Source organism: Dendrobates tinctorius, unplaced genomic scaffold (assembly GCF_039654945.1).
Source record: "Dendrobates tinctorius isolate UK_male_01 unplaced genomic scaffold, ASM3965494v1 ptg000155l, whole genome shotgun sequence".
NCBI classification, from domain to species: domain Eukaryota; kingdom Metazoa; phylum Chordata; class Amphibia; order Anura; family Dendrobatidae; genus Dendrobates; species Dendrobates tinctorius.
In genome coordinates, this window is record NW_027361822.1 from 1,131,109 (window position 1) to 1,158,510 (window position 27,402).

Genomic DNA, 27,402 nt, shown 5'->3' on the forward strand with positions numbered 1-27,402 from the left:
AAACATAGTGTTTGACAAGAGTGACCAGCTTTTTACTATTTTACTATTGAGGCTGCCTATGCGGCATCAATAGTAAAAGATAAAATGTTAAAAATGATTAAAAAATAAAAAATCGGGGTATATTTACCTTCCGACGTCCCGCGCTGCCATCCCGGGCCTCAGCGTTCCCAGTAATGCCTTGCGAGACCTGTGATGACGTTGGTCTCGCGTTGCTATAGCGATCTCGCGAGACCGCTATAGTCACGCGAGACTACGTCATCACAGGACCTTGCCGCAAGGCATTACTGGGAACGCTGAGGCCCGGGAATGCAGCGCGGGATGTCGGAAGGTAAATATACCCCAATTTTTTATTTTTTATTCTTTTTTTTACAGGGGTATGGTACCCAGGGCCTGGAGGACAGTCTCCTCTCCTCCACACCGTGGGTACCAACCGCACATGAGACGCTTAACTTCCCGCATGGTGGGCATAGCCACATGCGGGAAGTAAGCGATTCTCATGCATTCCTATGGGTGCGGAATCGCGGCAATTCTTTGCGATTCCACACAAAAGGATGATCATGCTGCGATTTTTTCAGAGATGCGATTCCGCCGCGGAAAAAAGCGCAGCATTAGCACAGCATGTGCGGAATGCCATAGGAATGCATGGGGTGCGTCATGTACAAGATTTTTAAATGTTTTTGCAGGGTTTTCGCGCCGAAAATCGCGGCAAAAACGCTTAAAAATCGCATCGTGGGCACACAGCCTAAAGCAAAAAAACAATTTGTCAAAATTGACATATACAAGATTCACCAAAGAAAAATGGAATTTACAGCAATCGGTGAAATTTAAAACATAACTTTTACTTTGTTCAATAAAAGATTTGAAAAATGTGTGTCACCAAAAATCATTTAAAATTGTCGATCTGGTAGAGGTACCTAATAATACAACAAAAATCAGGCCCTAAATCGACCCATTTGAGGATAATTGCCACCTAAATACAATTAGACAACAAAACAAGTAATTGGATACGGAGACTTGGGTTCCTTATATATACACGCCATAACCCAAAATGCACATACATAGTAGAAATTGAAAGCCCATAATGCTGGCTATACATATGTATAGAAGAATGAGGTCATAAAAATGACAAGAAAAATTGGAACAATCTCGCCAAAGAGTTGAAAGAAGGACGGGAGCCTTCAGGGATCATATAATAACGAAGTTCCCTGGAACAGGAGGTTGGGAAGACAATACCCTGTCAATCCCTATGGGGTTAGCAATCATCTATTCCCCAAAACTCCTGCCCTAACAAGGGCAGTCCACATCTAACCCTATATTGCACATGCCCTGCACTTTCCCTAAATGGGTGTCCCAAAACACACCCGTTTAGGGAAAGCGCAGGGCATGTGTAATGTAGGGTTAGATGTGGACTGCCCTTGTTAGGGCGGGAGTTTTGCGGAATAGATGATTGCTAACCCCATAGGGATTGACAGGGTATTGTCTTCCCAACCTCCTGTTCCAGGGAACTTCGTTATTATATGATCCCTGAAGGCTCCCGTCCTTCTTTCAACTCTTTGGTGAGATTGTTCCAATTTTTCTTGTCATTTTTATGACCTCATTCTTGTATACATATGTATAGCCAGCATTATGGGCTTTCAATTTCTATGTATGTGCATTTTGGGTTATTGCGTGTATATATAAGGAACCCAAGTCGCTGTATCCAATTACTTGTTTTGTTGTCTAATTGTATTTAGGTGACAATTATCCTCAAATGGGTCGATTTAGGGCCTGATTTTTGTTGTATTATTAGGTACCTCTACCAGATCGACAATTTTAAATGATTTTTGGTGACACACATTTTTCAAATCTTTTATTGAACAAATTGAAATAACCTCAAACAGATTCATTCATCTCTAAACACTTGTGCATAAAACAAAACTGAGCGAATTAATTGGCTATTTAGTGTATAATACTGGTATTAGTTAAACAAGACTGAACAAAAGACCTTCACAGCCTTCTACACATCATAGGGGAGATCTCATTACACCTTCTCTCCATCTACCTGATGATCCTGAGGAACATCGGGATCTTCTTGCTTACAGTCCTGTGGAAGAAGAGGACGGGGACATCTCTCTGGTGTTTTCCTCTCACTGGATAGAACTGGAGGAAACACATACAGGGACTGAATCAATACTTTACATACAGATAATTATAGGCCATGTGTATTTATTCCTGTCTCTTACCTGGTGATGTGAGGGGCTGGGGAACCTCCATCATGACGTCCTTGTACAGATCTTTGTGTCCTTCTATATACTCCCACTCCTCCATGGAGAAATAGATGGTGACATCTTGACACCTTATAGGAACCTGACACATACAATGATACCGTCATCCCCCCGATCCCTCCATAGCGTTACTGTATAATGTCCCAGCATTCCCAACAGTGTCACCTCTCCAGTCAGCAGCTCAATCATCTTGTAGGTGAGTTCTAGGATCTTCTGGTCATTGATATCCTCATGTATCAGGGGAGAAAGTGGAGTACCTGTGACTGGGTTCAGGGTTCTTTTCCATCCCTCAGACACAGGGGCCTGACAGCGCTCCCTAGAGGTCTTCTTCACTACTGTGTAATCCTGGATATGGAGAGACACATTAATAAATCTCACTACAGACATTTCCAGAGTCCTCACCTCTCCAGCTCTGTCCATCTGTTATTCCCATAGATAAGAATGATGGAATGTGACGTCATCAGAATCTCTCACCTGTCCAGTAAGCCGGAAAAGGATCTCTAGTGTGAGGTGTAATATCTTCTCCGCCATCTTGTCCCTGTCCCTATCCATCCTTGTAGGGTCACTCAGGAAAATTCTCTTATATTCAAGATCTCTACTAAGAGGATCCGATATTGTAGGGTCCTAAGTGGGGAGAAGATGATGTAACATCATAAAGATCCCATGGAAAAAATGTCCAGAGCTTTTACCAGCTTCACATGATCACTACATCCAGTCATGGCCCCGTCCTGCCCCCGGTATAACACACAATACAATTATAGTCATATGCTTGCTTTCTGTCATCTGCTTGCTGTCATCTGCTGTTTATCATCCTGTGACATTTCCTTTAATGGTATATAATAATAATAATGCTGAATCTTTGCTAAACTAATTTGTTGCATTGTACGCAATACTCACTGCTGTATATCCATGCTGGGTTCACTAGAGATGTTATCTTGTGGAAGGTGTTACAGCATGTACTGTAGATGTAGCCAGGCCCAGCGTCTTTGATCATCTATCCTCCCCTGGTGTGTTAGACATCTGATATATCCCAAACCAGCTCCCAGAATCCCTCTCACCTGATCCTCTACTCAGTCCTATAAATTTAGTAGCTTCCTAAGGGGTGCACACGAGTGGGGTCTGGCATGCGTACCCCCTGCAGCAAAGCATCACTGCAGCTAAGCATGGAGAAGCTGCAGTTATTTCAATGGCAGTTAGTCACGGCAGGAGTCAAGACCCCACACTATGTATCTGTCTGTTTTGGGTATGTCTGCCAAGTAAGCACTTCTTATTACTTGGACCTAGCTTTTCTATTAACCCATCTTACTCCTTCCCCATGTTTACATATGCCCTTACAGTGTTTTCTCCATTAATCCTCACTCTCCTTCGCTATCCCCAAACTCCAGCACCCTCTAACCAAATAATCATCTCTCATTCCCTCTTACCTACCCAACTGACCTCCTCTGACCAGCTCTTCAACCTCAGATAGAATCATAGAATCATAGAATCGTAGAATCATAGAATCGTAGAGTTGGAAGGGACCTCCTGGGCCATCTGGTCCAACCCCCTGCTCGAAACAGGATTCGTTAAATCATCCCAGACAGATATCTGTCCAGCCTTTGTTTGAAGACTTCCATTGAAGGAGAACTCACCACTTCTCATGGCAGCTTGTTCCACTCATAGATCTCTCCTAATAAAACATAAAACAAGCCGGCCATTCTCCTTCTCCCACCTGCTCTCTCTCTCTGCATCTCCTCACTGCTGGCGACATATCTCTCAATTCTGGACGCCCACAGCTCATACCTCCCACTACTATCCCCTCCTACCGTTCCCTATCTAATATGAACTACCTCAATTTTTCCAACGTAAAGCCTGTGTCACGATGACCCGTCCTGTGTGACGTGACCCGCAGGCCGGTAACTAAATCAACAAGACGCGGCACGTGATACTGTCCTGTGTGACACGGCCCGCAGGCCGGTAACTAAAACAACAAGACAAGGGGAAAGGTGAAACAGTTACAATGGTGGGCCCTGCGATAGGGAAAGGGGACGTGGAGACCTCCTGAACTCCCCTGAGTCAGTGTCCCTAACGCTCCTAACGTTCCCTATGCCGGTTCCGCACCGGGCGCCGATCAGGAACCTGTCGCCCTAGCACACCTTACACCTATCCCTTGCTAGGGAGCTGGGTGGCGCAGGCACTGGCCCCACCGCTGTACTAATACACACTAAGGAAAAACAGGGAAACACCACTTAGCTTTACTCTGTTGCACTTGCTCCTGGCAACAGAGTCCACCACCAGAATGCAGCTCTCCTCCTGAATCGCTTCCACCAATCTCTGTCAGAGCTACAAGGAAATCCACTAGGACTCCTTCCACACCAGGGCTAAGACAGTGCTGCAAGGAACGCTCTCCAGCTCCTTCCTCCACCAAGGATGGTTGAAATGAACACTATCACCAACACTGATTGCACCACCTGTGACTCTTTTATAGCAGAGCCAGAGCAATCACACCTGCATTATAATCACGTGCACTTAACTAAAGAAACCAGAGTGCAATGACGCTCACCACCACGGGGGGCAAACTTAGAACAAACGACACCACAGTGCAATAATCCTAATGGCTGCCGGGGGCAAAAATCAAACTTAAGCACAGCTTAAGAAAAAAAAAGGTTACCTGTGCTTTTGATCAGTCCTGATCCAGCATGGATCATGACAGTCTGTGCCCCTGACGCCCACTCCCCTCCTCCCTCTCTCTGGAGCACTCTGGAATGCTCGCTCCATCTGCAATAAGCTTCATGTGATTCATGACCTCTTTCTCTCTTGCAATCTTGTCTTCCTCGGCCTCACAGAAACATGGCTGACAACCTCCGACACCGCCTCCCTTGCTGCGCTGTCTTACGGTGGCCTCCATTTCACCCACACGCCTTGCACCGGCAACAGACATGGTGGAGGAGTGGGTCTTCTCCTTTCCTCTAACTGCACCTGCAACCCAATCCCACCTCTACCCTCACTTATCCTCCCGTTTTGAAGTCCACTCGGTCCGCATCTACTCTCACTTCAACCTCCAAGTGGCCGTCATATACCGATCTCCGGGCCCAGCCACTGCTTTTATTGACCAATTCTCTACTGGCTTCACTTTCTTTCCACCAACATACCCACTATCATCATGGGTGATTTCAACATCCCCACTGATAGTACCCTTCAGTCAGCAGACTCCAAACTTCTGTCCCTTAATTCATCTTTTGGACTTACTCAGTGGTCCTCTGCAGCCACCCACACAGACTGACGTACATTAGACCTGGTCTTCGCTCGTATCTGCTCTCTATCTAACTTTACCACCTCCCCTCTCTCTCTTTCCAACCACCATCTACTCACTTTCTCATCCCTGTCCTCCTCATCTGTGACCCATGTCCAGCAACATGCACACCCCCACAGAAACCTTGCACACCTAGACACCCACATGCTCTCTGACTCTATTCTACCACTAGCATCCATATCCTCACTCCATGACACAGACAGTGCCACTGCTTTCTACAATGCCACTCTTGCATCAGCTATTGACACGGTCACCCCTTTTGTTCATGACAGAGTACGACGTATCAATAGACAATTCAGGCACAATAACATCACTAATCACTAAAAAGCTCCGGCAAGTGTCCATGGTTGCAGAGCGATGTTGGAAGAAAACAAAATTGCAAGATGATTTCACTGCATTCAAACAGGCAGGGCTCACTTTGAAATCTGCCCTCACCTCTGCTAAACAGGTCTACTTCACAACCCTTGTATCTTCCCTATCCTACAACCCCAGTTATTCAAAACTTTTAACTCTCTCCTCCACCCACCACTGCCCCCTCCAACCTCCCTCATCTCTGCTGAGGACTTTGCCACACGCTTCAAAAATAAGATAGACCAAACAAGGCAAGTCTTTATTTTTCAACCACCACAACCTCTTTGTATACCAGACCAATGCCCAAACCACATAACCTCACTGTCACGCCCGCGCCTTGGCTGAATGGCGCGAGCCGGGGGTTGTGGCCCCACTGTGCCACAGACCAGACTACCCTGGAAGGGGCGTGACTGCGACAGCTACCTTGGTCTTCACTGGAGCCTCTGATGGTGAGGTCAGGCTTGTGCGGCAGATAGCTGTCGGGTGCCACTCCAGGGTGGTGTCTGGCTGTGGCTGCTGATCCCACTTGGAGACAAGTCACTTGGACAGATGTGACTGACAGGCAGACTGAGACACAGGGCAAGAAGGTACGACAGATACAGGGCAAGCAGGCGTGGCTTGGAGACACTGGGCAAACAGGCGTGGCTTGGAGACACTGGTTTAGGCGGGCACGGCTTGAGACACAGGATGGGCGGGCACGGCTTGAGACACAGGACGGGCGGGCACGGCTTGAGACACAGGACGGGCGGGCACGGCTTGAGACACAGGACAGGCGGGCACGGCTTGAGACACAGGACAGGCGGGCACGGCTTGAGACACAGGACAGGCGGGCACGGCTTGAGACACAGGACAGGCGGGCACGGCTTGAGACACAGGACAGGTAGGGACCTGTTCACACAGCAGGTGCAGGTATGGATGCAGGCAGGCAGGAGTGGAATATGAAGGAACAGGTTTGGACCTGTTCACACAGGAGGTGCAGGTATGGATGCAGGCAGGAGTGGAATATGAAGGAACAGGTTTGGACCTGTTCACACAGGAGGTGCAGGTATGGATGCAGGCAGGCAGGAGTGAAATAAGAAGGAACAGGTTTGGACCTGTTCACACAGGGGGTGCAGGTGAAGGCAGACGTGCAGAGAAGCTGCAGAAAGAGGTTCTGCAGTGGCAGCAGGAGTGGAGCAAAGCTGAACCACAAGGTCTCTGGAGAGAAGCTGCAGCAAGAGGTACTGTAGCGGCAGAAGGAGCCGTGCAGGCAGAGCGACTAAGGAGCCGGGCAGACAGAGCGGCTAGAGAGCCGGGCAGACAAAGCGGCTAGAGAGCCGGGCAGACAGAGCGGCTAGAGAGCCGGGCAGACAGAGCGGCGAGAGTGCAGATGCACAGATAAAGCTGCGAGAGTGCAGATGCACAGATAAAGCTGCGAGAGTGCAGATGCACAGATAAATCTGCGAGAGTGCAGACGCACAGATAAAGCTGCGAGAGTGCAGACGCACAGATAAAGCTGCAAGAGTGCAGACGCACAGATAAAGCTGCGAGAGAGCAGACGCACAGATAAAGCTGTGAGAGTGCAGATGCACAGATAAAGCTGCGAGAGTGCAGATGCACAGATAAAGCTGCGAGAGTGCAGATACACAGACAGGGAGGACACAAGGAAAGACACAGCAAGGAAGGGAGCCACGGACAAGGAGAAAGGGAGACTGATAGACAAAGGTAAGACTGAGTTCAGACAGAGAGACAGGGACAAAGACACAAGGACCAGGATATTCAGCCTCCTGGCAGGCGGGCAGAGAACAGACAAGGCACTGGGAACAAGACTCAAGGACCAGGATATTCTGCCTCCTGGCAGGCGGACAGAGAAATGCTAGGCAAGTTACCGAGACACAGGAATACAGACTAAGAGCCTTCAGAGAAGGCAAGACATAGGACAGGGCCTGGCTAGCTCAGCAGCAAGGAGCTAACTGAGTTTAGACATTGTACAGGCAATGTTTCAGTGGCTGTGGCAGGGTTAAATAGTCCAGGGCTCTAGGTAATTGGTCAGAGACCCATTAGCCAGGTGCATCCAGACTGCATAAGAACCAGAGAGTTCAGGCGCCGCCCCCCTATACACAGTCAGGAAACATGGAGAGCAAGCAGGAAGACAAGAGGCATAGCACATGGAGCTCAGGGCTGGCAACAGACAGAATTCACAGCATGGCTTGAAGCAGAAAGTAAGTTGGTGTGCGGGGGATGGGAGGCCATGCAGTGATGCCAGCAGGGTTGTTACACTCACTCTCCAACATCACTGAAAGGGAGCTTAATTGTCTCCTCTCCAAATCACACCTCACCACTTGTGCACTAGAACCCATCCCATCCCACCTCCTCCCCAACCTCACCACCACACTTATCCCATCCCTAACCCATCTCTTCAACTTATCACTAACTTCTGGTACCTTCCCTTCTGCTTCCAAACATGCCACAATCACGCCTATCCTTAAAAAGCCAACCCTCAACTCAAATGCTATGTCCAGCTATCACCCAATATCGCTGCTCCCTTTCACTTCCAAACTTCTGGAGCAGCACCTCCACAGTTGACCACTGCCTCCTACTACAGATCCTCGTCTCCTTTGCCATCAAAGACCTCGCCCTATCCTGGATCTCCTCATACCTTTCCAACCGCACATTCAGTGTCTCCCACTCCCACACTACCTCCTCATCCCACCCTCTCTCTGTTGGAGTCCCCAAGGCTCTGTTCTAGGACCCCTACTCTTATCAATCTATACATTTGGCTTGGCACAGCTCATAAAGTCCCATGGATTCCAGTACCACCTGTATGCTGATGACAGATCTACCTCTCTGGTCGAGACGTCACCTCTCTGCTATCCAGAATCCCAGAGTGTCTATCAGTCATATCCTCCTTCTTCTCTTCTCACTTCCGCAAACTCAATGTGGACAAATCTTCCCCCCCATACCGGAAGTCCGCCGCCTTGGAGTAACCCTTGACTCTGCCCTGTCCTTCAAATCGCACATCCAAGCTCTTTCCACCTCCAGCTCAAAAATATCTCCAGAATCCGCCCTTTCCTCAACCTACAATCTACTAAAATGCTTGTGCACGCCCTCACCATCTCCCACCTCGACTACTGCAACATACTTTTCTATAGCCTCCCTATTAACACTCTCGCACCTCTCCAGTCCATCCACCCAAGTAATTTATCTCTCTCCTCACTACTCCTCTGCTTCTCCCCTCTGCAAATCTCTTCACTGGCTTCCATTCCCTCAGCGTATCCAGTTCAAATTACTAATACTGACCTAAAAAGCCATCCATAACCTGTCTCCTCCATATATCTCTCAACTAATCTCCCGATATCTTCCCTCATGTAATCTCTGGTCCTCCCAAGACCTCCTTCTCTCCTCCACACTTATTCGCTCCGCACCTAATCGCCTCCAAGACTTCTCCTGAATATCCCGCATTCTCTGGAATTCTGTGCCCCAACACATCCGAGTATCAACCACATTCGGATCCTTCCGATGGAACCTGAAAACCCACCTCTTCAAGAAAGCCTACAGCCTGCAATGACCCCGCTGCCTCCTCACCACTACCTGTGCTACTGCCTCACCAACACCGGAGCTGCCGCAACCCCCCAACCTACTGTCTCCTTCCCCACCATCCTGTAGAATGTAAGCCCGCAAGGGCAGGGTCCTCTCCCCTCTGTATCAGTCTGTTATTGTAGTTTGTTTGCTGTAAGTGATATCTGTAGTTTGTATGTAACCCCTTCCCATGTACAGCACCATGGAACCAATGGCGCTATATAAATAAATATTAATGATAATAATAATAATAATAATAATAATAATAATAATAATAATAATAATAAATACGGAGATTAATCACACAATATCTCCAATCCAGCACAAAAAAACACAGAACAAATCTAAAACAAAAATTTAAAACATCTGAATCTTTATGAAATATTTCGTGAAAACAAGACACAAAGTTATCAAGTGCTGGGAACATCCACAGAGATCGGTACAGCAGAATGCATGACGGCAGCAACTGTTAATGACAGAACATTAATATCTCCTGACAGTGACAACATGGAGCGGGCGACGACCATAGTGGAGATTGTACAGTAACAGAGCAGCGAGCGACGTCAGGAGGAAAGTGACCCAATCTAATTCAGAACAGACAGAAAACTCTGGGAATCCATGCAAAGAGAAGAGGTCGCACTCATCGAGATGGAAGTTTCACTGATTTATTGACATATCATGAACATGTCAAGTCGGGGGAGTGACATAAGGAGTGCAAGGAAGGCTGACAACGGCTGTTTCGCGCTGCTCGAGCGCTTCAACGGGTCAACTTTCATCTCGATGAGTGCGACCTTTTCTCTTTGCATAATAAAGGATGGAATCTCCAGCGCTGGACTTCAGTTAAAAATTCATCATTTATTATAAATTCTTAAAATCGGACAGAAAAAAGTATGAATAAGGACATACAGGCAGATGGGGTCTCTGGTGGTCTTCTCTTTGCATGGATTCCCAGGATTGATTGTTTCCAGGTCTGGCACCCGAGATTCCCAGCTACTGGGCTTCTGTATGCCGCACATCATTTGAAGTCACACGGTAACAGCGGTGCCGTCCGCTTTTTATCTTGAGTCTTGAGACAGATAACTCTGTTCTACGTAGCTAAATTGATTCTGAGATGAAAACTGTTGAACTTAACTACTCTTGCGGTGCTGAAAACAAATATGGTGCTTATATTTGCTGATTGGCTCTAGTTTTCAAGATTCAGATGAAGTTTTGATTGCTTACTGTATGACACCTTTTATGCAGACTTATAGAAAAAAATGTGTATTTACTGTTTCATCTTCATCACTGCATTCTTAGTAGCTAGTCTATTACATTATTTATTTTGTCTATTATCCCCTTAACCCCAGGAGCTTTTTTCAGTTTTGCATTTTCGTTTTCACTCCCCTCCTTCCCAGAGCCATAACTTTTTTATTTTTCCATAAATATGGCCATGTGAGGGCTTATTTTTTTGCGGGACGAGTTGTACTTTTGAACAACATCATTGGTTTTACCATGTCGTGTACTAGAAAACGGGAAAAAAATTCCAAGTGCGGTGAAATTGCAATAAAAGTGCAATCCCACACTTGTTTTTTGTTTGGCTTTTTTGCTAGGTTCACTAAATGCTAAAACTGACCTGCCATTATGATTCTCCAGGTCATTACGAGTTCATAGACACCAAAAATGTCTAGGTTCTTATTTATCTATTTGGTGAAAAAAATTCCAAACTTTGCTAGAAAAAAAATGCGCCATTTTCTGATACCCGTTGCGTCACCATTTTTCGTGATCTTGGGTTGGGTGCGGGCTTATTTTTTGTGTGCTGGGCTGACGTTTTTAATGAAACCATTTTGGTGCAGATATGATCTTTTGATCGACTGTTATTCCATTTTAATGCAATTTCGTGGCAACTAAAAAACGCAATTCTGGCGTTTTACTTTTCTTCTCGTTTAGCGATCAGGTTAATCTTTTTTTTTATTGATAGATCAGGCGATTCTGAACGCGGCGATACCAAATATGTGCATGTTCGATTTTATTTTTATTGTTTTATTTTGAATGGGGTGAAAGGGGGGTGATTTGAATTTTTATATATTTTCCTTTTATATATACTTAAACACTGTTTTTTGCCTTTTGCCATAGGAGGCTAGAAGCTGGCACAACCCGATCGGCTCTGCTACATATAGGCGACAGTCAGATCGCCTCTATGTAGTAGAATTGCTGACTTGTCATGAGCCCTAACCACTGGGTGGCGCTCACAGCAATCCAGCATTGACAACGATAGAGGTCTCCAGGAGACCGCAGGTTCTCATGCCAACGTCACGTGATGCGGGTCACTGATGTGCGTATTTCCGGCGCGATTGGCGGAAGCGCCATTTAAATGCCGCTGTCAGCGTTTGACAACGGCATTTAACTAGTTAATAGCCGCGGGTGGATCATGATTTCACCCGTGGCTATTGCGGGCACATGTCAGCTGTTCAAAACAGCTGATATATCCCAGGAAAGATGTGGGCTCACTGCCAGAGCCCATATGGAAGGGAGGGAGTCCGACGTCGGCGTAAATGTGTGAGGGAGCGCCAGGGCTGTAGTCGTGGCTGATAATATCTGCACTTGTGAGCCCTGGTCTCCCGTCACATACAAATAATGTCCCATTGTCAGTGTACTTGCCTCTTTATTCTCCGTACCTTCAGGGTCTTCTCTATATTGCTTCAGACCCCCTCTTGTTGTTTGCGCACAAACAGAGACACAGTCCAGTTGCAACTTAAAACGCAGAACTTTACTTCTATCTTTTTGCAGCACATCCGTATTAGATACAACATCAGCATAGGGTTCCATACAGTCCAGATTCTTCACTTATCCCTGTACTCTTTCCTACGTCCTTCAGTAAGTGCCCGGGTCGTACCGTCTCATCCGGTACCGCAGCATCCTACCTGTTCAGACTCACTACGCTCAGGGTCTCCGGCGTGTCTCTTCACTCACCCATGCTGCAAACAGTTCTTCCCTTCCCCATGCTCTGCATGCTTCCAGCCGGTCGTCTAGCCATGTCCTTAGGGCACACATTCGTGCACTCCCATCCTATTAAAGGGCCAGGGTGTGTACTTGCTATTTCCTCCCCAGCCAATGGCTGTGGGACATTATGTATATATTGCTTCCTCCCCACTGGGGAGGTGCCTGAGCAACCTTCAAGTTTACAGTCTATGTTGTGTAGGGTCGCATACCAGTGCAAATCCTGCTTGCTGCACTCAGATGCAATCCTGCCTGCTGCACTCTTAGTACAAATCCTGATTGCTGCACTCAGATATGAGCTTGGTCAGCTGCACTCTGATACAAGCTCTGCCTGCTGCTCCATCCAGTCTGTCCTTTTGGGTCCAGCTGCTGCGCAACTGTTGGTCTGTCCTGGAGTGGCATCTGGCATTCATCTGGAGCCAAGTCTAACCTCATCATCAGATGCTCTAGTGAACAGTCTGGAGTTCACTTAGTTACGCCCCCCTGGATCTCCACAGTCCGTGGTACAGTGGTTCCACAAACCACATCCGTGATATGTAAGCACACTTTTCCAGTGCATGTCACTCAGGATAGCTACTCTCCTCGCTGTGACCTCATTTGTGGACAGTACCACTAATTGTTTAGTTTCCGGGGTCCAGTACACTTAACACGCCCCCACAGCCTTCTTGAATTCTTCATGCACAGATTGCCCGACACATGCTTCTCTCTGGTCCTCAGGTACCTCTACCACAAACTTGAAGAGCAAAGTCCCATTCTCTTCATTGACGGACGGCTTCTGTTTTGCCTTGGACACTTCCATAAAGACATCTGCCATGACCGGGTGATTGCCTTGTATAGCTCTTAGTGCAAACTCTCCCTGAGCTTTACACTTTTCAAGTCCCCTCGCCAAGATGGGCATTTGCAGCTCCCTTCGTTACCAATCTGGCACTGCCGCTGTAAGTCTGCGACCACCAACTCCTTCTCTTGTAGAAGTCCTCCTAATGCTTCTCTGAGCACCTCCATATCATCCAATATTACCTTATTCACAGTTTGACACATTGATAGGTGACCTCTGAGCTCAGACACTTCCTTCTCCAGCTCCTCCAATCTGTGCTCAGCCACTTGTCTCAGGACCCTTTCTTGTTTGACATGCTCTATTACTGTCTCTTTAAGCATCTCAATTTCGTGATCCTATTCTCTTTTGGCTAGCATGTGTCGCACCATAACTTCTTTAATTATATTTTCAGATGGGCCAGCTTGCTCTACCACACTCTGCCACTTCCGAGTTCTACCTGTTCCTTCATCAACAGGGCAGCTTTCTCTTGAGTCTTCCATTCATTACCTTCGACTGCCTCTAGGATCTCCGCTGGGCTCTCTGAAGAATCACCGTTCTTGCTCCCAGACTCCAAAGCTGCAATTCCCTCAGATTCCTGTTCTTTCAGACGCTTTAATTCGGCCTGTAAGCCTGTCACTTTTTGCTCCTCAAGAGACAACTCTTTGGCGAGGTCCTGGAACTCCTGTTCTTTGTTGCAGCAGGTTATTTCCAGCTGAGACACGTGTTCTGCATTCTCCTGCCGGGCAGAGCCCATCTTCTCCTCGGTGGAGCGGATGGTATGGAGTAGCTTCTGCTCCTGAACTTACTTCTCTTCAAACTGAGCCTGTACTGCTGAGAGCTCGGACTCCAGGTGACGCCCCTGATCCAGCTGCGCAGAGTTTAGGCTCTGCCCCGTCACCCTTAGGTACACCTCTCATCTCTGGAACTTCAGAGAACTCCACACTCTCCAGCTGTTCAGCATCAGGTTCTCTGGAGCCTTCACCATACTCAGCCATCTCACCCCTCTCTGTCCCCGCAGAAATGGGTCTACTACAGGTCTGTTCTCCATGATCTATGTAGATTCTCGCTCCACCAGCGCTTTTCAGGATTTCTTCTCCTTCAGCACCAACAACTGACCGACCATCAGCTGCTTGTTCCAACACCGAAGAGGTCAGCAACACCATCTTATTGGCTGGCTCCGTCGTCCTGACTTCACCTTGTGGAGCACTGTCGTTCCACTGTGTAAGTGCTTCTGACAACACAACAACATATTCACCCCTAGCTGTTGCCACTGGCAATGACCTGTCACCTTCCTTCCCTTCCTCTTCAGTGTCTGAAAGAGTACTCACACCTTGAATACAAGCACAAGTCACTGCTTTTTCTTTATTTCTATCCGCAAAGGATGCAACTTGTTCAGCCTCTTTATGCGCTTTACATCTCCGGCGACGGGAGGATTTGACTTCCTTAGTCAGATCACTGTCTCTCCACTCTTAGAGAGTGTGGTGTAGTGACCACTGTGTCCGCTAGGGGGCGCTGTGTGGGTGTCCCAGGACAGACATATAAGCATTTCCAGTGTCCTGATAGGAGTAGGATGCTGAATGATCGTAATGTATCTCAAGGTGGGTGGCCTCGGGATGAAGGCTTGATTATGTGCTGATCAGCAGAGCTGATCTTTCATGCCAATGTGTTAGGGAGAGCTACCTTCAAATCCACCCAGGCGTGTGTCTGAAAACGCTGGTAGTAAAAGACTATGTGAGTGTGAAGGACCTGTGATGAGGTCATAGCCATGTGACCTGGTGGGTGTGGCTACGGACCATATAAGGTGGCCAGGGTAGGTCACATGAGTGAATGCTGGAACCCGGTTGGTCCATATGAAAGGTCTCGTCTGGGCTGACGTGAGACCGACTGAAGGAAGATGGGTCTGCCTTCCTGTACATGTGAGACATGTGTGTGAGAGTTCCCTGGAGGGAATGAATGTCTTCACTGAGAAGCAGCCATGAGGTAAACCCGGACAGGGGATATAACTCTGAGGCTAGAGAGCCTGTGTACTGGACATTGCACAACCTGTGTGACCATAGGATAAGCAGAGTGAAGCTCTGTCATGGACGCTATGCTGTTTATATGAACTTTCTGTTTCTGTTCCTGGTTTATGATGCCGAATAAACCGCATGGACTGTTGGAGTTATGTTAAGAAACCTGTGCTGGATGTGATTTATTGGCTGCCAAGCGAGTGTCCCCAACCTTGAATGACAGCGCTACCTTACAATAGAGACAACTCATATTGGAGTCATAGTCACCCCCGGAGTCTGTCTCACACCCCACAACATGGTGAACCCTCTAGTTGCTCTCTAACTGGGTGTCAGCTCCACACGTTTTATCTACCACATCACTAACAGTCATCTTGTGGTACACTTCAGGTGATAACAGGTCCGTAAGTTGGCCAGATGCACCCATCCCTCTGGTCACCCTTACATCTGACCCGTCAATTTCGGGAGGTGTTGCTGCCTTCATGTACACGACCCCATCAGGAGCGAGACCTCCATCCTCCTGCTGTAGAGGTGCTCCCTTCTCCCACAAGTTTGAAAACAGCCTAGAGTCCCGGCCTATAACCACCGGACAAGATAAGTTCGGGTCTGTAGCGACATCCTGTCCTGTAATGTCCCTGGGAGTCTCGAGGATGACCCTGGCCACTGAATAGTCCTTAGTGCCCCAATGAATGCAGATGACCCCGATCTTCCTTTAGGTATTACAAATCTCTTGGGCACATCCATCACTAGAGTCACCGAGCTCCCAGAATCGACCAGTCCGACCATATCCTCTTCCTACATCTCCAGGGTGTAGCAGAGTGTATCTTTTGAGAATGACCACCGATACATCAGAGAACTTCACTGAGCAAGTTATCTTGAGTAAACAGTATTTACTTCTTATGGGTAAACATGAGATAAGAATTCAGTAGCACACAGCCTGTGCTGCTGACATAATACACTCGAAAGCAAAAGTAAAAATAACAACAACAATAGAGAGCTTACCTCCCACAATACAGCAAACATATAACTTCACACTATCGCCATCTGCTGTCAGGCTAGTGTAAAGTCTTCCCTTCACTTATAAGTCCTGATCTGTTGCATATGCCAACACAGGGCACACCCATATATCCTCTTGCTGGATGGGTAATTCATATAGCAGACTGGACATACATAGTACAATTACCCGTCAACAGTCCATCTGTGCCACCCCTTTAACTTCGGTATGCTCTGCCCCTTTTGGGTAACTACCACTTCCCGGCACTCCGCCCCCTTTTGGGCTATTATACCTTTTAGGGCCACCACCCCCTCTTGGGTATCCGCCCCTTTTGGGTAACTACCTCCTTTTGGGATACCGCCCCCTTTTGGGACTCCACCCCCTTATGGGCAACCATACCTGTTTGGGTCACTGCCCCCTTTTGGGACTCCACCCCTTTTAGGGACACCACCCCTCTCTGGGCTACACCCCGTGGACTCCCCCACGGCCCTCTCAGGCCCCAGTTCACACAGTAACCTGTTATCTCTCTGGGCTTGCACTGGCCCTTTAAGAGTTTGTATGACCTGGACCACCAATGCCCTTTTCTGACACCTCACCAGCTCCTGCTGGTGCTGCCACAGCTTCTGCTACAGTCACTGGTTCTTCTGGCACCTCTGGCTGCTGATCACAAGCTGCTGCTGCAGCCACTCCGCAAAGCTTTGCACTGCTCTGCACAGTTCCGCACGGCTCTGCAAGGCTCTGCACCACCTTTGCCAAGTTCTGCATGGCTCTGATAGGTTCTGCACCTCTCTGCACGGCTCCAGACGGCTTTGCAGACCTTCGGACAGCTCTGCAGACCTCCGGATGGCTTTGCAGACCTTTAAACGGCTCTGCGGACCTCCAAACGGCTCTGTGGACCTCCGGACGGCTCCAGCCAACTTCACAACCCCACCGAGTTACCGCCAGAAGCTTGTAATCTTTGTGGCCCAGCCGAGCCACCGCCAGATGCTTGGAGTTCGTGGACCCGCCGATCCACAGAAAGCTGTCTTGAAAACATTTTCATGGACATGACCTCAACATGTGCTATTCAGGAAGTCTGTCTCTTGCAGGACTTTCCAACACAGAGACCATGTGACCAAACCACAGTCTCATTATAACGTAAGGGACACACCCCATGATGGGAGGTAGATGGTTGGCCAGACCCTCCCAGCTCTCCGGCCAACCCTGTAAGCCCATCCCCTTATAAGCTAAACATAGCTTGTGAAACTGCAGGTCCCAAAGCAACATTTCAGGTTTACAGCGCAGAGGACCTCCTCCTCTGCGACACATACTGGCCATTCACGACAACGCCGGTCACTGTCTCACACCCCCCCATTAGGAAAGGAGTTTCAACGAAGAAGAGGTAGACTTTACAGTATCCAAAAATTCCATCTGTAATACGTCCAGTACCAGATACAAAACAACTGCTGGAGTCAAGTGATAAAGAAGATGGCGCTTGGTATCATGAAGCATCTTCCTCTCAGGACCCAGACTTTCTGTCAGCAACCTCAACTGAAACACAAAGTGAATCTAACAATCTTGTTAGAGATTTGGATCTACACAAGAATAAGACTGAGCTCTTAGATTCCATGCTACAGCAGTGAAATCTCCTAGAGGGCGATGTTTGGATTTCTTTGTTTTACCATAACCAGGTTCCCCGCATCATGTTCCCACATGTTTTATGCATCTATTAGCCCTCTGTGTCTGTACTGTTACACACTTAACATTATGGCTGGTCCATACAATCAGGGCAACTGTTACCATCCACCTTTCGTGTCTACCTTTTTCCTCATAGATTGTAAGCTTGCGAGCAGGGCCCTCATTCCTCTTGGTATTTGTTATGATCTATGTGATTATTGTTAAGCTGTAATGTCTATCGTCTGTACAAATCCCCTCCGAAATGTAAAGTGCTGCGGAATATGTTGGCGCTATAGAAATTAAATTTATTATTATTATTATTATTATTCTGTAACTGAGATAAAGATCTTGTGCAATACTTTTTCATGAAGGGCAATCTTGTGGCATGCAACAACATCAACAGTCTAATGGAATCTCTGAAAATAAATCATAATCCAGAGGAATATAGGCTTTTCATCGATTCACCTAAAACAAGCCTAAAACTCAGCTTACTGTTTAATGGCAACGCGCTACCTTCAATTCCTGTTGGTTATCCAGTCCACATGAAAGAAACCTATGACAACATGAAATAGCTGTTGAGGTGCCTGAACTATGACCAATTATGGTCCCACTGTGGTGAGTTAAAGGTAGTCACCCTCTCACTTGGTCTCCAGGGTAGACACACAAAGAACTGCTGCTTTCTGTGTGAGTGGGAGAGTCCCTCAAGATAATATCACTACATTACATACATTTACTTCAGCCTGGGAGTAAAAATGTCCTGTATCCAGTACTCGTTGACCCACATAAGATTTTATTACCACCATTGCATATGAACTTGGGCCTAATAAACAACTTTCTAAAGGCAATGAATAAAAATGCAAAAGCATTCAAGTATTTAATTGATAAATTTCGAAGGCTGAGGGAAGGAAACATAAAGGAAGGAGTCTTTATTGGACTTCAGCTTCGTAAGGTTTTCCAAAATGATGAGTTTCTCCGTTTGTTGCAGGACAAAGAAAAGACTGCATGGGTAGCATTCGCATTAGTTGTGACTATTTTTTTGGGAAACTCAAGAGCAGATAACTATAGAGAATTGGTGGAATTTCTCTTGAAAACATATAAGTATCTTGGCTGTAACACCCAGTGAGAGATTTCACCAAGATATTGCGGCTATTGAAAAAAAGATATCAAAGAAATTGGAATACATCAATGCTTGCAGAGTACTGTTGGACAATTGTAAGAGAGAATACAATTCAGGAATACAAGAGACAAGTAAAAACAGAATTGTCATTGAAATAGGACCAAATTTTGTAGTGGAATTTCTGTAACTGTTTGTAATTTACAATTGTGTTTAGACAGATTTTAGTTGTTTGAATTGTTGCTAAGTTTAGACTAAATAAATCTCGGAAAACTGACCTAACAAAATATTCTGCATCTTTATTTTTGCAAAAATAATAATGTTTCAAAGTACTGAAACATTTATGTAGCAGTAAAAGGATAACTCTTTGATACTAAAGAAACAAGAGCTAACTACATTTTCATTGTCAAATTTGAATTCATGAGGCCAAAATCATTAAGATATGGTTCATTTCATAACTGAAACAGACAACTTTTGAAATATGTAGAACAATGTATCCAGATATAGCAACACAGATGGGAACACGTTCTGTCTCCTGGAAGGTGACAGCAGCATTGAAAAGGTTAATGTGACCTGTGCCCAGTAATGGGGGATCTCCAGCACATACCTCCCCCCCCTGCAGATCCACCACTAGATATTTGACTTTAGCATAATATTAGTGTGCTAGAGGACTTGGTCCCCTTGTCCACTAGGATTTAGCATTCTTACGTAGGGAAGGTTACAGTGATGAATAAATATTTGGGAACTTTCAGAATTTTCCATATTTAAGTATAGATTTGACCTAAAACTACACCAGATTTTCACACAAGTGCTAAAACTAGTGTAGGGTCTCATTTACTGTTAGGAACGGCGGAACGCACTAAATAAAAATAATAATAAAGTGCGTTCGAAGCTCGGGGTCCACCGTGCAGTAGGTGATATAACCGCTGCTAAGTGGTGGCAGGAGCAATATGGCGGTAATGTGCACAGGGTTAAACGTCACCCAGGTGCGCAGAGCAATCTCTGATGCCAAATGAACACAAATACACAGACTGAGCCTGTTGAGGTCACAGTAGGAGGAGGAGTAGGAGGACAGAAGGACTTAGCCTCTGGAGAGATTTGCTGCAAGGCAATCTCCTCTGCAATCTCCTCTGCAGTAGGTAAACAGCAGGAGACTGCAGAATGTGAGGGTCTGGATCCCTGCGGAGTAAACGCAGAAATCCGACGCCTAACATTACCCCCCCTCCTAGGGCCCCTTCCTCCCTGAGCCTTCTGATCCACCAACTTGTGCCCATCAGAGATATAGGCCTCAGACTCGTCCGAAGGCAAGTCTGATGTCCCGGTAGGTGACAGAGAGAGCCGAGACAAGTGGAAGGCGTCAGGTGTGACAAGATCACCAGGTCTGAGAAGGGACCCGCGGGAGACAACGGGAGCAGAAGTTAAAGTGGAACACCACCGTGTGTCGGCAGGAGTCTCCACCCTTCGTTTAGAGAGGCTATTCCGAGCACAAAAGGCGCAGGCCCGAATATATTTTTTAACATCCCGAGCCCTGTGCGGCCACCAGTAAGACCCTGCCAGGAGTTTCGTGGTCTGCATATAGCCACAGTGACCACCTTTCCTGGAGGAGTGTGCCCACGCGAGCACCTTCGGCTGAAGGCGGGGAGGAACAAGGGTCTTGCCCGGCGGCACAGAATTTGGTTGTTGCGGGGCACTGTTGTTCTGAGACACAGCGTGTTGATGATGATAACCGCAACTGGAGTCTTGTGCCGGACGTGCCTGGAGGTTCTGGGGGTGGAACCTCTGGCTCGGGTAGTTCCAGAGGCTCAAAAAAATTGGGAGCCGAGGTAACCTTCCATTTGGATTGAGCATGCTCCATACCGCGCTCCAAAAAACGGAGGTCAATGCGGGTGGAAATGGCAATCAGCTCTTCCAAACTCACAGGAACCTCTCTGGTAGAGAGAGCATCTTTAACATCCTCTGCCAAACCTCTCCAAAACACAGGGATGAGGGCATTATCGGACCACTCCAGCTCGGAAGCCAGTGTCTGAAAATGGACGGCATACTGACTAACCGAGAGAGAATCCTGAGTCAATGCAAGAAGCTGGAGAGAGGTTTCGTGCGTGACCCGTGGACCAAGGAAGACCTGCTTAACAGCTGTTAGAAAGTGAGCAGCAGTCCGAACCTCTGGGTCACCACACTCCCATAATGGCATAGCCCACTCCAACGCCTTGCCCGACAGAAGGGAAACAATAAACCCCACCTTAGCCCGTTCTGTAGGGAATCGCGCAGCCAGTACCTCCAGCTGAATAGAGTACTGACTGATGAAACCCCTACAGGAGGCGCCATCGCCAGAAAATTTATCGGGCAACGGGAGGCGGGTAACTGTCGGCGCGAGGGAGGACATGGACATAAGGGAAAATGCGTCTGTGATTGCCTTTACAGCAGCTTCGGTGGATTGTGCAGCTGAGAGAGCCCTCTCAAGAGTGGCCAACCGGTCCTCAAGCTGCCGAATACACTGTAACAGTTGCTGCTGTTATGCTATCACTAGCCAGACCCTGGCGCTAGTATAATGTTAGGAACGATGGAACGCACTAAATAAAAATAATAATAAAGTGCGTTCGCCGCTCGGGGTCCACCGTGCAGTAGGTGATATAACCACTGCTAAGTGGTGGCAGGAGCAATATGGCGGTAATGTGCACAGGGTTAAACGTCACCCAGGTGCGCAGAGCAATCTCTGTTAAGTGACAGAGCTGCCAAATGAACACAAATACACAGACTGAGCCTGTTGAGGTCACAGTACTCATTAAAAATACACACACGGTATCAGGTCACAGGAGTAGCCCAAGACGGCGGCACTACGTCCATCTAGACCTACCATGTGTGCGGCGTCACAGCTGCGGACGCTAAGGAGAGCTGCTACTGCAGCACGGCGTGGACACTGCCGCTAAACGACAAAGCTATGACACAAGCACAATGTCGGACGCTAGCAGCTGTGGATGTTGCAGCAGAGGAGCGCTGGCGCTGATTCTAACTCAGTCCCTAACCACATACGTAATATCAGAGGGAATGGGTTTTATAATGAGTCATTCTCCAGAATCATACATCCGTCCTCATACACATAGCAGCAAGTAAGTCTATACTAGCGCATGGCGGAATGGGCATGCGCGCCTTTTATAGCTGACAAGACCTTCTGCAAGCCTCCAGATCTCTGAGATGGACCAATGAGATCTAGAGCAGGACCTGAGCACATGACTCCCGACCTCCAATGGGAGATTGCCCCATGAGCATGCTCAGTAGGAGGACAGAAAGACTTAGCCTCAGGAGAGATTTGCTGCAAGGCAATCTCCTCTGCAGTAGGTAAACAGCAGGAGACTGCAGAATGTGAGGGTCTGGATCCCTGCGGAGTAAACGCAGAAATCCGACGCCTAACATTTAGGCTGTGTTCACACACAGCGGTTTTTTTAGCGGCTTTTACAACGGTTTTCACTATAAAACAGCTAAAAATAAGCTTCCCAGTTATTTCTATGCATTTTGCACTTTTTGTGCACATTGATGCGTTTTTTACCACAAAAAAAACGCATCGCGGTAAAAACCGCAGCATGCTCATTAATTTTGCGGATTTTTCTACGGTTTTGGCTTCTTCCATGCGGTTTGAAACCGCTGCGTAAAAAAACGCATCAAAGACGCATCAAAACCGCGCAAAAAACGCGTAAAAACCGCCACGGAAAAATAGCTGCGGTTTCTGGGAAGGGATTCAGGTTTTTGAGCAGAAATTTTCTGCAACGTGTGCACTTAGCCTTACTTTCAGTCCACAGGTAAAGTAACGTTCACACATGCACGGAGTTTCTTGTCTAAACAGGAAGGTTTATTAACTCCATAAACTTTCAACAGAAAGTAATAACAAAGCGTACATACAGCAGTAATAGGAAACAGAGCGGTTCAGCTGCACAATATTCAAAGTCCCATACTCAGCCTCTTGCAGACACTAAACAACATACACAGGTCCTCCAAATTGCAACCACAAATCCAGATACCAGAGGTGTTTGCTCCTCTACTCCCAGACAAGAAATGAATAACTCAGCTGCCCATTTAAACCAGCTGCACCTTCTGGACTGGAAGGTGGGAATAACTTGTTCAACCCATCTCAACTAATCATTCCTAAAAAACCTGGGCCCATATATTGGTCATATTAACCATCTCAGCACCTCCTATCCAGGATTCTGCCAGCTGCTTGTCTACACTAAAGGGCCTGTCACACTAAGCGATATCGCTAGCAATATCGCTATAACTTGTGACGTTATAGCGATATTGCTAGCGATATCGCTTAGTGTGATACTTACCTTCAACCCGCTTCCCCGCTGCTTATCGCTGATCGCGCGAGAACGTTCAGGACCGCTTCTCGTCGTCAGCTTCCTGCGGCGCTTCCTGCTGTGACAACGAGCGACGCGTGGAGCCGGGCGGGAGGACGCAGGATCGCCTTGTGTGACAGGTAAGTAGCGACACCCGTCCCCAGCGATGTCGCTGGTGAGATCTGCCTGTGTGGCAGCTCACTAGCGACCACTTAGCGATGTACCAGCGATCCTGACCGCGTCATATCGCTGGTCGGGATCGCTGGTGCATCGCTAAATGTGACAGTACCTTTAGAGTAGAAAATAAAAATAAATGACTCAACAATTTTAGAATTTCTATTGAGGAAAATAATCCAATATGACATCTGTGATCCTTTAGAATTAGTAGATATATAATTTGAAGGTTTTATTAGAATCACTCAATGAAAGAACAATCAGGTGTGAGTGAGGAACCTTGTTTAGTTTTAGAACAGGTATCTCTCAAAGTATGATCTTTACAACACGTTTGTGGAAACGTATGGTGGCACTTAAAAAAGGAGATTGCAGAGTAACAAATGTAACACATGCACAGGGAACTGTTAGAGCATGTACAGGAATGCTGGAGGTAACAGACTCTAAGAAGAGTTTTGCAGTGGCTGTTAAACAGGGACCTACAGACACTAATCGTTTTTCTCCCGAGTGGCAGAAGACTACAACTCCCAGGGATCCTTGTTCCAGTGAGATGATAGAAGAAGGGAGGAGGAAGGACTTGGGGGAGGACGCTGTGGAGAAAGTGAAAGTAAAGAGAGAGAGGAGAGAAAACGTGGCCACTGCTGCTGGTTGTGAGAAACAGAGCGGTGTGGATCTTGACTCCCCTAAGTTGCAGAGTGTGGGGGACCCCGCGGAGATACCAGTGTTGCTGGAGAGAGCAAAGATCCAGAGAGTCCTGCCAGTACTCCCATCGGATAAAGGTCTAAATCCTGCAGCCCTCAGCTGGAGTCTAAAGAATCCTCCGATTGTTGGAGACACAGTGAGTGTTCTGCTGAGACACGTGATTCTATCAGCGCGACTTACAGTGAGTACACTGCAACCGAGACTATTGACAGCAACATTCATTTAAGTGCACCTACGTTTTCTACTTTGCGCGCCAACCTTCCTTTGCGCGCCAACATCTGCGGCAAATGGGCCCCAACGGTCAGACTGAATAAATGCAAAAGAGGGGGATTGGCCACGTTATATTTGCAGGGTTGGGGTTTAATTAGTCTGTGATGGGTATATGATTTTATAGAGCACAGTAAATCGCATTGTATGTTTATTCCTGTAAATCCATTTTAATTCTGCTTCATAGCAATAAATCTGTTAAACTGTTTTACTCCTGCTTCCTGAGTGTGTACCGAGCTGTGGCAGGGGTTTCCCGAATCAGCCCCTGGCAGAAGATAACTGTCCTTCTGCAGCCCAGAGACAGAGCTCCAATCAAGATTCGGGTGGAGGCACTGCGAACAGAAGAGGTGAGACCCCCCATAACACCCAGGGTACAGTGGTAGCCATAAAGGGGTGTTACACACAGAAGAAAAGTTGCTGATGCTCATCGGATTGGAAATAGTTACTAAGCTATCTCTAAAGAGTTTGGACTCCACCAATCAACAGTCAGACAGACTGTGTACGAAAGATGTATCATTCAAGACCATTATTACCCTCTCCAGACCATGGCATACATAAAAATCATGGGGTCACATTGCTAAAGTCCTACTTAAGCTCCTCTCCACAAGCTCCCCACCCCCCCAAAAAAAATGTGGATGGAGTAGGCAGGGTCATACCTTCCAACTTTTAAAACCAGGGATTGCCCCATGTATTGCCCCAAGTACAGTACAGTATGCCAATACTGAAGCCCTTTGGTCTTCTCAACCACTACTATACCCCTAAAATGGCCGTTATAGAGAATAATGCCCGCATAAATGCCATATTGCACGCTACCCCCACTGTGAATTCCCACAACAATTTCATTCTATATGCACAGTATAATGGCAGCACAGTGCTCCCTACAATTTATGATGCTGTCACAGTAATCCCAACATAATAAAATACCTTCCACAACATGATGCCCCTAAAGTGCCCACCACACAGTATAATTAACACACAGCTCCCCTATATATAGCGCGATGGATCAAAGCTCCATATACCCCACAAGCAGTGTTAAGGCCCCCACAGTGCCACACACATAATCATGTATCCCACAGTCAGTGTGAAGGCCCCTTACAGAACCCACACACAATATGATGTCCCCTACAACCACAAAATGCTACCAAATCCTCCACACAAACAATATCATGTCCCCTACAGATCTGACAGGCAGTGTGAGAGGCCACACACAGTATAATGTCACCCACAGCCCCTCATATAGTATGAGAGCCCACACAGCCACACACATACAATATGTTGTTCCCCACAGATCCCACAAGCAGCCTCCCCCAAAGTATGAAGGCTCTCAGACACAATACTAAGCCTCCTACATCCCCAACATTAAGTATGTGGGCTCAGAAAGCCCCCAACACAGTATACACATACACACACTATGATGCCCCAATGGTGTGCATGGTAGGATTGTAAGGAGAAAACTATTGGTCATTGATGTCCATCTGCAGTTTGCTAAAGTGTACAAGCTAGAAGGATATTAACAATGTTTTGTGGACATAGAAAACCAAAACAGAACTTTAAAGTTCATACGAGAAGAGTTATGTTTGGAGAAAGAAAAAACACTGCATTACAGAATTAAAACCTCATACCATCTGAGAAATATGATGGTGGTAGTACCATGGTTTGGGCCTTTTTTGCTGCATCTGTGCCAAGATGGCTTGCTGTCACTGATGGAACAATGAATTCTGAATATAGTAAGTAAATTCTGTAGAAAAACATCAGGACATCTGCCCAGGCACACAAATCGATCTACAAAGGAATGGTTAAAGAGTAACGATAAAGTTTTGAAATCACAGTTCTGACCTTAATCCAATAGAAATGTTGTAGAAGGAAATTCATGGGAGAAAACCACCAGTATAACAGAGGTGAAGCTGTTTTGTAGGGAGGAATTGGCTAAAATTCCACTAAGATGATGTGCAGTATAAATCAGCAATTACCAGGAATGGGGTCACTCCAGATACTGAGAGCAACGGGGTCATATACTTCTGCCACTCACAGACGAGGGATATCAGATCATCTTCCGAAATAAAAGGAATTACAAAGTCTAATATGTTTTACTCATTTCTTCAATTTGGTTCTGTTTATTATTAAGACTTGTAGGAAAATCTGACGTATTTTCAAGTGAAATTCATTAAAATAAATTGACAATTCTGAAGGGTTCACAAACTTTACACATCACTGTATGTTCAAGTGGTCAGAGACTCGGCCAGTAGCCCACTAAGATTTAGCCATTTACCCCTCTATCACACAGTCCCTGCTCCCTCATTACCTGTCAGCAGTGCAGACTTCTTTTGCATGCGATCACTTCCTGCAAATTCTAGAATGACTCCTCCCCTCCATGTGACTGATCACATGACTGTGACCTCATCCCAGGTCCTGTGCGCACAGAACAGCCATACAGCTCTGGCAAAAATTAAGAGACCACTGCACAGTTTTATAAAAATCAGCTTCTCTGCATGTGTGACAGCCATTCCATTCCAGTGTCAGTTAAATTCCAACCAGAGTACACCTCATTCTACTTAATGTGCTTCTGATTAGGTGATCACCTGAACCAAATCTTATTTAGCAAAGGAAAGTATAAAAAAAAACCCTGCTGTGGTGTTCACAATCCTCTTGCAATAGGACCAGCTGGATGGTAAAACAAGTGCTGAAAGCAATAGGAATGAAAAAATAACTTTTAGCCATGCCAAAGGAGTTGAAAAGAAAAGTCTTGAGTGAGGAAAAGAAGGGCTCAATTCTGGCTTTACTAGCAGAAGGATACAGTGAGCATCATGTTGCCTCCATCCTTAAAATTTTTAAGACGGCAGTCCATTACAACAAGGTCAAGCGGCAGACATTGGGGACAACAAAGCTACAGACCGGCAGAGGGCGAACAT

The 27,402-nt window shown here is 46.8% G+C and overlaps 1 protein-coding gene across 1 annotated transcript in view; it reads right to left on the bottom strand.

The window, feature by feature from the left end:
- Nucleotides 1-26,850, bottom strand: part of LOC141050958 (gastrula zinc finger protein XlCGF66.1-like) — a 46,875-nt gene extending 20,025 nt beyond the window's left edge. The window contains exons 1-5 of the mRNA XM_073547685.1: nt 26,796-26,850; nt 2,739-2,888; nt 2,430-2,609; nt 2,223-2,346; nt 2,042-2,139 (exon numbers count right to left, since the gene is read on the bottom strand). Coding sequence (XP_073403786.1) covers nt 2,042-2,139; nt 2,223-2,346; nt 2,430-2,609; nt 2,739-2,816 — 480 coding nt within the window. The 5' untranslated portion in view covers nt 2,817-2,888; nt 26,796-26,850. The remainder of the gene's footprint in view (nt 1-2,041; nt 2,140-2,222; nt 2,347-2,429; nt 2,610-2,738; nt 2,889-26,795) is intronic.
- Nucleotides 26,851-27,402: the final 552 nt, after the last annotated feature.